The 12,925-nt window shown below is 38.3% G+C and overlaps 1 protein-coding gene across 3 annotated transcripts in view; it reads left to right on the top strand.

Annotated features, from left to right (window-relative positions):
- Positions 1–1,376: 1,376 nt before the first annotated feature.
- The window catches only part of GRM1 (glutamate metabotropic receptor 1), a 460,907-nt gene continuing 449,358 nt past the window's right edge, over positions 1,377–12,925 (top strand). For all 3 annotated transcript variants that reach the window (XM_033235141.1, XM_033235142.1, XM_033235143.1), the window contains exon 1: positions 1,377–2,625. In XM_033235141.1, the coding sequence (XP_033091032.1) occupies positions 1,926–2,625 (700 nt within the window). In that variant the 5' untranslated portion in view covers positions 1,377–1,925. The remainder of the gene's footprint in view (positions 2,626–12,925) is intronic.

The following is a 12,925-nucleotide window of genomic DNA, read 5'->3' as shown; positions in this document are numbered from 1 at the left end:
TCCCTCCCCCTCTTTTTCCCTTGCGGTAAAATAGTGCTGAAGAAAGAGGGCACTAGTGTACAGCCCAGATCGCATCTTTGCACCGTCTGGATTAGAGCTGAGGCGTCTGCAAGCCGAGCGTGGCCACGGTTCTCTGGCCCCGGGACCATAGCACTGTCTACCCCGACTCAGGTACTCAGGTACGTCTCAAGTCCATGTCCTCCAGACTCAGGTGAGCGGACCCTTCTTCGGGTGAAACCAACCCACAAGGGCAGACAAAGTCCCAGTCTATCAGATTTCCCTCCGGGTCCCAGGCGCAATCTCGCTTATGTATTTCTTTTCGTCCTGTATCCTCAGGAAGGGTCGGGACCCATGGGTGCCTGGGTTGTCTTTCTCCTTTTTCTACCTCACCTCCTGTGCTCCCCTCGCCCGCTCCCATAGCCACCTTTTCGTTGACTCTCACCTTGAGAAAGGGAGCAGGGGAGGAACGAGAGAGGGAGCCAACTTCAGCCCCGCAGGCGGCTGAGATTTGGCGCCTCTGTCCTCAAGCGGGTGGGTTTGGATATATATACCTGCAGAAGCGGTGCAAGGTGACGAGAATGAGGGCGGAGGGGCGGTAGGGACTCGAGTGAAGGGAAGTGTGTATGTGTGTGTTTGTGTGTGTGTGTGTGTGTGTGTGTGTGTGTGTGTGTGTGTATGGGTAAAGAACGCAGAGGAGGGAGGTTGAAAGAGCAAAGCGGGTCAGGGAATTGCAACTCACTGGTCAAAGCGTCCCTTGCAGGCCCTGCCAGGGAATAGCTGGGTGGACCAAGCACTGTCCAGGGTCCTGAAGGCGGCATGTTTCAGGCTGCTGCGGCGAGAGCAACCCGAAAGCTCCCCTCCGTTCCCTTTCTAGCAACTATGCAAACCCCAAAGCTCCCGATTTAGGAGAGCGCAGGACCTCCTCTAACCCGTCCACCCACCGCGGGAAACAAGTTACCTTATCTGCACCCCTTCTTCTTGAACATACACAGCAAGCCTGACTTCTTAGGGGGGAAACATACCAAACTCCTCCATACGGAGACTTTACCAGGCGTTGCCTTAGTAACTAATATGGATTTTCTTCAAGCTGGCAAATTTAAATTTACAGTTGATTGTATGTCAGGATTTCTTCAACCCCTCAAAATTAGAGTAAAAGGTGCATCCCTTATATATGTTTATTTTAAAGTCGCACTTCCACCTTTACAATCAGTTTCCAAATTTTCTTCTGGAAAAAAAGGTTGATCTTTTCCAATCCGGAAAGTTCTCTTGGGTTGAAGGACCTAGCTCCTCCCCTCCTCTCTGCTCACCTTCCCCACCGCCCTCCAAGTAAGAAGGCATGATAGGTTTTAGGGGACCAGGAAAAGACTTACGGCTGGAGGAGCGGGCGAGTTGGCGGGGCTCTGCACCGCCCGGACTGTGAGGACTGAGGGGATAGGACACCCCGCCTTCCTCAGTGACCACAGATATGTTCCAAGCTGTTCCTGCAGCCGATATCAGGATGTGCCGAAATGAAACGGGCAAGGCAACTGTTAACATCACGGACCCCATAGTTTTAACACAGGTCCTCTGATGACAAGGCCGTGATTTTTCTCTGTCTTTTGTCAGCAGCATCCAGCTCACCGCTGCCAACACGACTTCTACTGTACTCTTGATCAATTTACCTTGATGCACCGGTGAAGAACGGGGATTCGAATTTCGCTACGAACGCCTCCAGCTTGTAGAGGCGGTCGTGGAGGACCCAGAGGAGGGGACGAAGGGGAAGGAGGCGGTGGTGGAGGAGGCAAAGGCCTTGGACGACCATTGTTGGCGAGGGGCACCACTCTGGGAGAGGCGGCGCTGGGCATCTCGGGGGTGAGCGCTGGGAGCCTGCAGCGGGACCAGCGTGGGAACGCGGCTGGCAGGCTGTGGACCGCGTCCTCACCACCATGGTCGGGCTCCTCTTGGTTTTTCTCCCAGCGATATTTTTGGAAGTGTCCCTTCTCCCCAGAAGCCCCGGCAGGACAGTGTTGCTGGCGGGAGCGTCGTCTCAGCGCTCGGTGGCCAGAATGGACGGAGATGTCATCATTGGAGCCCTCTTCTCAGTCCATCACCAACCTCCGGCCGAGAAAGTGCCCGAGAGGAAGTGTGGAGAGATCAGGGAGCAGTATGGTATCCAGAGGGTGGAGGCCATGTTCCACACGTTGGATAAGATCAACGCGGACCCAGTCCTTCTGCCCAACATCACCCTGGGCAGTGAGATCCGGGACTCCTGCTGGCACTCTTCCGTGGCTCTGGAACAGAGCATTGAGTTCATTAGGGACTCTCTGATTTCCATTCGAGATGAGAAGGATGGGCTCAACCGGTGCCTGCCTGACGGCCAGTCCCTCCCCCCCGGCAGGACTAAGAAGCCCATTGCGGGAGTGATCGGTCCCGGCTCCAGCTCTGTAGCCATTCAAGTGCAGAACCTGCTCCAGCTCTTCGACATCCCGCAGATCGCTTATTCAGCCACAAGCATCGACCTGAGTGACAAAACTTTGTACAAATACTTCCTGAGGGTTGTCCCTTCTGACACTTTGCAGGCAAGGGCCATGCTTGACATAGTCAAACGTTACAATTGGACCTATGTCTCTGCAGTCCACACCGAAGGTAGGCATTATATTTGGGAAAGAAGGGTACTGAGAAAGCCAGAGCATTGCACTATGTGTTCCTGGGATCATAGTATTGTTCCTGTTTATTTCTAGCACTGTGGAGAAAGGAGTTTACCATTCTCAGTACTGCCCACCCATTTCCTTACAATTATAGTTTAGGAAAATTGTACCCCATAGAATATCTGAGGATAGTAGGAGCTGAAATGGTATCAAACTTTCCATGCAAAGTGTCCAGCAGTAGATTTGATTTGGATACTTGTTTGCCTTCGTATATTGAGTTTGTGTTTGGAAGGCTTATTTGTCCAAGGTGTTATATTGCTCTTCAGTGACCAGCTATGACTTTCCAGGTGTAAGGAGTTAATTCAGTGTGAGTGACTGGCAAAAAGAAGTTACTGCTCCACAAATTGGACTTCAAGGCTTTATCTTTCTTGAACAGTTGAAGGTGTTTTGTCCTCTTGTACCCCTTCTTACATATGGAAATCTTTCCTGTGAATATAGGATTAATACAGTCATCTCCCTCAGTATATCAGAAACTTACATTTTTACTTCTGGAGTACCTTAGTTACAAAGAAAAAGTAAGTAATTTAAGTCATGTATTTTCTTCTTACTTGATAGGCTAAAATTGTCCAGATTCCCTCACTCCCCCAAGAATTATCCTGTTTTATGAGAAATAACACTGGTGACCAGTTGGATTTGAGTTTTTGTTTCTCGTCTTTTTCTTCTAACACAATGAACTTACATATTAGGATTAAAGTTAGGTCAGTTATAAAATGCTAATGAATGGATAGCAGATATTAGGTTTATAATGTCTTTCTAAAATGCAATAGATTAACCTAAGATTAAAAGCTTTGATTTTTCCAGAAACTTATGGATGTAAATATTCAAAAATTTTTGTATATAAAGATTTTCTACACTCTCTTCAGCTTAATAAAAGGGGATTTCTGAGCTCAGCTACTCTTAATTCCCCCAGTAGGTTTATGAAAAAACTGAGGCCCTGGTTATAAATTAACATCTAGGACAATTCACATGTATAAGCTGGCATAAGAAGACAATCTTGCTGGTATTTCTGCATTCGTATTTCTTCAAGTCAAATGATTTTCAAGAAGCCATAGACATAGCTCCACGTTCTTTTAATGTTTCCACAATATTCAGTTACTGGTGTGAGGTTTGATTATAGAAATTGGCAGCATCCATAGTGAAGTGATTATATGGCTATCATTAATGAAAACATATACTTTATAAAGGGAACAGAAGTTTCAAAACAAACATAAATGATACAGAATTACACATTATATTTTCAGATTTTGCTTTGGAAAAAATCTATCTGCTGTGATATAACTTTATAACAACTGACTTATGCTTCTGAAGCTTGATTTTTAATCATGAACTGCATACTTCTTTTTGAACAAAAATTCATTACTTTTTAAAGACACAAGCTTAAGTTCAGATGTTAATTCCTTATATTTTAATATTTAACTTTACTACATGTTAATGTTTAGCATAGTTTCCTTTAGTGCTTGCTTACATGAAACATCCTGAAAGAGCAAGTTAAAATGTGTTAAATATCATCATTGGATAGATCCAAAGATGATGGCAAAGAGAATGGCAAAATCTAGATTGAATGTGATTTATTTAAATATTTAATAATATTTCCCCCATTGAGCTAGATAATTGATTATTGATATTAAAAGTATAAATTATTTCTTCAGGAAGAAGTAATATTTCATCATTTTTAAACAGTATTTTCATTTTCCATAATTTTATTATAAGATTATTTTATTTGGTGAGAGGCGGCTAATAGTGGATTGCTTTCTGAGAAGTAGAATTATGTTTTTGGAAAATTAATTGAACTTGTTTTCACTAATTTTGCTGAGAAAGGACTAATATTACAATTTTGCCCGTGTGTTAGTTTGGATTACTATGTTTCCTTTCTGCCTTCTGACTGGTGTGGTATGGCAAAGACAATGTCTCTGTACCATTCTAGTAATTGATTCCAGACTACATTGTGTTCACAGAACAGCATCATAGCAATATGTGGTGTTTATTTTATTACCAAACAATTACATCATTCACTTTGCCATTTATCTATAATACCTTGTTTCTTCTCAAAGGGAATTAGTTACTTCTCTTATTAAATGTAACATCTGTAAAAACTAAAATGCATTTGTTTCCTTCTATCTGGAAAGGAATTTTGTGTAAGCTCCCGCTGAAGATTCATTTTTCCTGAGGCTTTGCCCTCCTGCTTCTCAGGGCCCCACAGTGTACTGGCCTACAGGCACTTTCTTGGATCATTTAGTAATTTTCCTGCTTTCAGACTGATGGGTTTGCCTACTGATGACAGTTCCCTGTCAAATAGCAGTGAAGACCACATATCAGGGTTGTCTCTGTCATCTGAGCACTATTCAGCATGGAAACCAGTTTGTCTGGATATTGGCAATGCAGGACTTAGAAATTCTAGGGCCTCCCATGACCTTTACCTCTCCTTTCCAAATCAGCCATTCCCTAGTCAATTCATTATCATCGTTTCTTGTATTAGAAGTTAACCAAGTATAGTTAATACCAAAAGCACTGACTGGACTAGTGTACCTTCATTTCTGCAGTTAATTGTGAGACTACCTTGAAATCATATTGTTTTTGCATGGCACAGTTGATTTTATATTACTGCATTTTACATTTAAGCTAAACTTGGAGATATTTTCTCTTTTGTTTTGTATTTTAACCAGTTACAGTTTAGTTTTTATATTCTTTTACATTCTTTTCAATCTTTTATTGTATTATTTGTACCACACTTGAAACATGACAATTATCAACTTACATAAAATAAAAGAAAATCAGTACACATAAAGTTACCTGCAATGCAATAGACTCTCCAGAAATTGTTCATGATTGGCTCTGGAGGGAAATGTTAAGATGGGTCTGTCAAGGGGGAAGCAGGATATTGGAGTAATGGAGCCTTATCCACAAATACAATTTGAATGTGCTTTGGAGCAAGCTGCCCACCTGGAATGTGAGTCTTTAAATATACTAAGTATATAATACAGAAATAGCCTACCGCTGATAAGAATATCTCAGCCACGTACACTGTATTTTGTTCTTCTGATAAAATGCAGATTCCCTATCAAAAAACAAATTTATCATTTCAAACGATTTTTGAAAACAGTACTTAAAAATAACTGTAGTTAATAAAATTCGAAGCACTGAATAAATCCAATAAAAATGTTCTTTGAGTTTGTAGCTATAAGATTTTTTTTGAGTGGATAAATTTTCATTCGTTACATTTGTTTATTTATTTATTTATCTATCTATCTATTTATTTATTTATCTTAAGCCTTACTTCTAGTATTTTGTCTCAGATACTTAGATAAGTATTGATATAATAATGAATTTAGTGATGCTGCTTCCCTTATTAAAATATCCACTTTAAGGTAAACTTTTCTTTCCAGTTAGATTTTCATGTTGGTGCAACATTTTTTTTACATTTGCTTACATTTTATATAAAATTGTCCTTTTTGAGCTTCTTTCCAAGATCTGATTTTTTCCTTTTGAAGTACTTTTTTAGTTGATATAAAACAATTAAAAAGTCTAATGACATCAGAAAAAAGTCCTCCTAGGTCATAAATACATACTTTGGTTAATGCAATTGCCTTTAATAATTTCATATCTACTAAATATCATATTTAGTTACATATATTTAGTTACATATTTAGTTACATATTTAGTTACATATTTCCTATGTAACAGCAACTTTCTCTATATCTTTCTTGTCTTGATTGAAGCAACCTACTTCAAAGGGAATTATCTTAATACGTTGCTCTTTTGATCATATAGTAAGAAATAGGAGTGTCTTGAAAGGTTATTCAGACCAACTAATGAAAGATGCTTAGAACATCACATTACATGCTTGCCCACGTTCAAAGCTTTCTAATTGTGATTAGGGTTTCTAATTAGAGTAGGAGTATACAGGAGTTAAATGGAGAACAGAATGTCACCTGACTTTTAGTCAGTTCTTCTATATAATGACCTAAAACAGGTTTCTTGACGTTTCCACCAATCCTTCATTGAAGACTAGCAGTCATCCAAAACACTCAAGCTTCTTTTCCATGTGACATTTATCATCAATGAATAATCTCTCTTTTATAGTATACCTCTCCATTTCCTTCACTCATGCATTTCATTTTTTACTTCACTTACCATTATAGCTGACTAGAGTAGATCTTACATCAATTAACATCCCAAGGTCTTTTCGAAAGTGCTGCTGCTATTAAGCCATATCTCCTTCCTTTTATGCTTGAACAGTTATTAATTTTATTACTGTTACCATTAGATTCAAGAGGAGGACTTGAATTTTTTCCCTTTAAATGTAAAATTATTAGCTTCAATCTGCCTTTCTAACATCAGTAAATTCTGGGATTTTGATTATTTAATTTATCTTAGTATTCCAGCTTTGGGTCTCCAGAATTTAATTGTATACATTAAAACCTAAAGAAGATAAGGGTCAAAAGTAAAGTCTCAAGCTCTTTCATGAGCAAACTACCTGGCTAATTCTGGTGTTCACTCAGTCTATTATGAATTCCTCCTGTACAGTGCTTTTCCTCCTCATACTATACTACCTTGCAAATGTATAAATGGCTATATGTCCTTTAAATGAAAAATCATCACAATAGATGACTTTAAGTAAAGATTTACCGCATAAAAACTTTAAATAACAATTTTGAAGACTTAATTTCAGTTACTAAGTAGTTTTTACTTTGAGGGGAGTGCAGTTTAAATACATGTAAAGTAAGTAAAAGCAATCACAGTATAGACATTTATAAACATGAGTTTATTCAATTGTAGGGAACTGAAAGAATGTAATGGTGGTGCAATTATATAGAGAAAACCTGGAAAAAAGGCAATTTTGGTTAGAGTTTTGTTTGGAAATACAGCATTTGTAAAAGAAGCAGTATTGAAAGTGCTCTCATGGTGTGGAAAAAAAGCAGATTTGCTTATCTGGAGGAAATAGTCTGGGCTAGGAACTAATAATAAAGACAGAAGTAGGTCCTAATATTCTGTGATTACATCAGTCTTTATAGACATGAAGGATGAGTAATGGAGAGTCTTGAAGTGTGTGACAAAGACTTTTGGTTTCAAGAAAGATACATCCAAGCAAAGTTAGGCATGTGAACTTTGGCCAAGAGAACATATATTATTGGCAAGAGTGGGTGAGTGGACAAAAGAAAAGCCAGATATTGTTGCGAGATACTTTATTTGTAATTTAAAAAAAGTGTTCATATCCAAGTAAAACCTTGTTTACCCATAACCTTGATTCTCTAGCTGTCTACTTTATACTTGAGAGTTGGTCTCTTTAAACACCAACATTTACATTTAAAACATTTTATGAGGTGATCTTTGCAAACACTACTGTAAAGTTCCCTAACTTCTTTTAAAGACAGTGCTCATTATAATGGACACTACCCTTGAATATACCAAGTTATGTTCAACATAAATTGTTACCTTGTGCTAGGATATGGTGGTAATCTTGGAGCCTATTAAAAAATATAAGGCCATTTATTACTACTCAAAATGGCCACAAATTGCCATGTTTAAAAATTTTTGTCTTTATTTTTTCTTCTATATCTTGGATGGATTTATTAAACTCATTTTTAAAGTCACTAATCAGTATTTAGCAAACAGCTATTATGTGCATAGAATTAGAGTGAAGTCCAAAAATGAAAAAAATGACACTTTCATTATTCTGAGTAAGCTTGAACTCTTTGTGATTCCTTTGCCACAAAATCACCCTACAACTACATTTATCTTGCTGCAAATTTTGTAAGAAGCTGTCCTTCATAGGATAGGTGGTGGTGGCAGCTTCCATTTTATGTTTCTACCTTGTGGCTTGGCAGTAGCCATCCTTCTCCGAGTACTAAAATTTTTGCCCTTATGATATAGGGAGCTAATGTACAATAACTCCTTTGTGGACTTTCAATAACTGGGCAGTGACTGGAGTGATGGGTTCATAAACAGACTTACTAAAAGTCGTGTTTTCAGCGACTTTTTTGTAAGTACACAGAGAGCTAGGGAACCACATCCAGAAAAGAATAGTTTGGTGAACACCTACAACCACTAAAAAAACTCATGGCACATGCTGTTCTGATATATGTTGGAAGCAGCATGTCAGTAGGAGAAAGTTGTCAATTTTCAGAGAAGCTGTAGTTGAAAACCAGAGTCAAGACAAGGCATAAAGCCTTGTCAAAATGTCACTGTCTTATGCAACAGAGAGTTATCATTAGATTCTAAATTTATATAGAAATATTTGCTTCTTTTTCCTGTTTAATTGTTTTCTATGAATCTCTACAACATTTAAAATCTTAACTTACATGAGAAATTATAATTTTAATTACCTTTGGTATTGCAGAAAGCTTTACTCTCTAAAACTTAAGGCATTGTAGTACCAAATAGAACACTAATGTTTTTATGAAGAGAATTGGTTCTCAGAAATCCCCATTTATCAATTTTAGGATTATCGATTTCATTCATTTCATAGCCAACAAATTGAAGATTCAAGGCAATTATCTAAATATCCAGGTAAAAGCCTTAATTGGTAGTTGAAGCACAGGATTTTGGGAGGCGGAAATTATTTGATTAGCTAGTAACGTATTTGCTTTCTAATAAAGACATTTATAAATAAACAAATGTGTCTATTATGCATCACATATTTTTCTTGGTGCTTAGTAACACATAAATTAAAATAATAAAAATCAAAAGAATAACTATTATTACTACTATTATTATTATTTTCTTCAAGGGTCCCATATTTGTTGGAAGAGACATAGAAATATATAGACAGTTATAGGCTCATGGGTTATAAAGAAAATGTTTAAATACTGTTTTGAAAAATGCACAAAACATATGGGAAATACTGTATGCATGCACATCTCAGTTTCATTTGTAAAATGGGAATTATAATCACTACCATGTCATATTCTTCACAGCAGCATTTTAAAGAACAAGAAGATGATACCCATAAATACATTTCAATTGTTTTTCTTAAACTGCCACCAAAGAGATGACTTCTTCTCAGCTGATGAATATTAAGCAAGTCCAAGAAGCCAATTAATTGAATACAGATTTTCGACCCTAAACCTAGTAACATAAGATTAAAATGAAATTCATGGTTAAGATAAAGGTGCAGCATCTACCGTAGATTTTAGGAAATGTTCTTGTTACAAATGAGAATAAAAAGCACAGAAAAATAAAACAAAATGACTTGCTCAAGATCATAAAATTCATCAGTAGCAAAGCTAGGACAAATTTAGCTTTGTTTTAGATACTTTCTTAACACAAAGTTTTCCTTCCTTCCTTCCTTCCTTCCTTCCTCCTTCCTTCCTTCCTTCCTTCCTTCCTCCTTCCTTCCTTCCTTCCTTCCTTCCTTCCTCTTTCTTTCTTTCTTTCTTTCTTTCTTTCTTTCTTTCTTTCTTTCTGAATGAAGCCATTTTCTCAGCTGATCTGATTCCCCTTCTGCATCTGAGCAACTCTACCTCCATATTTGTGCTTGTTATCTTCTTGTAATAAAGCTCCTTTCAGGAGATTATAAATTAGCTATCTTTTTTCTCCAGCTCCTTCAGTGCAGAAATGTAAAATAAGACCAGAATGAAACACCTTGTTAAAATGAAAGAAGAAAGGATGCCTTCTCTGTGAGGGTTGTGGTTAACAGTGGGTGATGACACATAGTCAGACATCTCTGTGACACCATCTCTATGACAAGTGACTAGAAGTGGTATGGAGTGGATGAGTTTGAGAAAATTAGAGAAGAGTAGCTAGAGTTGAAATCCAGAGGTCTGGAATAGGATTGACCCAAGGAATTCATAAAATTAGCTATGCTCAGAAAGTCATCAGTGTGAAATATACAGAAAACAGTCCCCTGAGTTTATTAGGCAGATAAGATGTGACAGTGCTCCATATAGGGCTAGGCAGATGTAATAGATGTAAGATGTCATTATTGTTGTCATGCTATTCTAACCTTAATTAGGAAGATGCCCTTAGCTTAGATGAGCCTGTGTGAAGTAAATACAGGGAAGTTCTGGGATGGAGGTGTGAAAATAAAGAGGGAAAATGCTGATTTACTAACATGAGTGGCACATATTCAACTTCTCATTCTCTCCCTTAATAACAATTGTACTCACAGCATGTGGCCCTCAGTGTAAATCTTTTGATTGGACAGTGTATTCCACAGCTATTGTTAAATAATCAGGAGCAGTTTCCTCTGTTCTCTGTGGTGCTATAACACATTTTATAATTTGTCTGTTATAAAAGGTAGAACAAGAAAATGAATAAGCAAATTGCTGATAGTATGTTCAAGAGAAAAAAACTTTATGAAAGATTTTAAAAGGTTATATGAGGATAAAAATAGTGGAAACAGCTTATAATAAAGAAATTCAATATCACTGTTTTTGATAAATAAATATACAATTTGTTATTTTCAGGTTTTGGTTAACAGGTACTACCCTATTGGCAGAGAAGAAGTCATGTCTAGATTCCTATCTCAATCTTTATGTTTTGTGAGCACATTCTTTGGTTTGACCAATGCTGTAATCATTGAGGAGTAGAGATAGTGGAATTATAGTCTTTCATTTAAGAAGTTCTTGGCCGGGCGCGGTGGCTCAAGCCTGTAATCCCAGCACTTTGGGAGGCCGAGACGGGCGGATCACGAGGTCAGGAGATCGAGACCATCCTGGCTAACACAGTGAAACCCCGTCTCTACTAAAAATACAAAAACTAGCCGGGCGAGGTGGCGGGCGCCTGTAGTCCCAGCTACTCGGGAGGCTGAGGCAGGAGAATGGCGTAAACCCAGGAGGCGGAGCTTGCAGTGAGCTGAGATCCGGCCACTGCACTCCAGTCCGGGCGACAGAGCGAGACTCCGCCTCAAAAAAAAAAAAAAAAAAAAAAAAGAAGTTCACCACATAATAATTACTATTCAGTTTGCTAAGTGCAGCCACAGGAGTAGGCATGAGGTAGCGAGACAACAGAGAGAACAGTGATTAGCTCCCTCTGGTCCAGGGAAGAAGTGAGGAAAAGCTCATAGAAGCTCCCCAGAAAAGGTGACATTTGAAGTTCACTATATGTGAGGAAACAAAGGAGTAAATATCAGTAAAAGCACTGACATAGGAAGCGAAGTATGTTCAGGGACCTCTAAGAATATCATTAAGTCTAAAGTATATGTCCTGGGAAAATGAGTGGGGAAGGATCAAACTGAAGAGAGAAAGAGCCTAGGTCATGATGGGACATACTTATCAAGTCAAGAAATTTTGACTCTTTTGCAAACATGGTGGGTCAGTGAAGAATTTTATGCAGGAAGAAATCAAGATCAGATTATATTTTGGAAAGGGTACCTAGAAAGCTTTGGAGAAGACAAATTAAGAAAAGGAGTCAAATTGGAAATTAGTAAACAAATCTGAAGGCCATCGATGGTAGAGGCAAGTGGAGAAGGAAAGGCCATTTCAGTTAATTAATTTAGTCAAGAGATGATTAGAGTTTTACTAAAGAAAGTGTCAGTGGGAAAGGAAATGAGAATGAATTTGACTTTCTATGTAGCAGCGAGGTTAGGGTTTAGTGAATGATTGGTTATGAGAATCAAGGACAAAGAGAAATCTAGAATAAGCCCCAGGTTTCTATTTTGTAGGAATAAATAAGGAATAAAGAGGTATTGCAGACTGGGAAACAATTAGTTTTAGACTCTGAGTTTGTGGTATCCATTGGACAATAAAGTCAAGGGATCCCATAGGCCAACGATCTGGAAAAAAAGTTATATTTGAAACTTGTCAGCAAATATCTGTGGTTAAAACCGTGAAAGTAGATGGGATTGCCAAAGGGGTAAGATATAAAACACAAAGAGATGGTCAAGGGCAGTACTTAGAGGCATGTGAAAATGAGAAAAAGTCTACAGAAAAGGGAAAAAGAAGGACAGTTTAAAAAGTAAAAAAAGAAAGAGGAAGAACTTCATGTAATGAAAGCCAAGGGAGGAGACAGTTGCAAAGAGGAAGCAACTATAGAAACAGTGTTCTGTACTAGTAGTGATACATGAGACTGTGTAATTTATATGCCACAACAACAGTATTAGAGTGTTCTGAATTTTTATACTTACTTTTACCTGTGAATTTTATGCCTTCAGATGACGTTCTTATTGCATGTTAGTGTCCTTTTCTTTCAGATTGAAAGAAAGGACCTTTAGCATTTCTTCTAAGAAAGGTCTGGTGGTGATAAAGTCCCTCAGGTTTTGTTTGTCTGGGAAAGTACTGATCTCTTTTTTATGTTTGAAA

This window comes from Trachypithecus francoisi, unplaced genomic scaffold, assembly GCF_009764315.1.
Source record: "Trachypithecus francoisi isolate TF-2019V2 unplaced genomic scaffold, Tfra_2.0 Lachesis_group15, whole genome shotgun sequence".
In the NCBI taxonomy this organism is placed as follows: Eukaryota; Metazoa; Chordata; class Mammalia; order Primates; family Cercopithecidae; genus Trachypithecus; species Trachypithecus francoisi.
The sequence above is the reverse complement of the archived record's forward strand: the minus strand, read 5'-3'. Positions and strand labels throughout refer to the sequence as shown.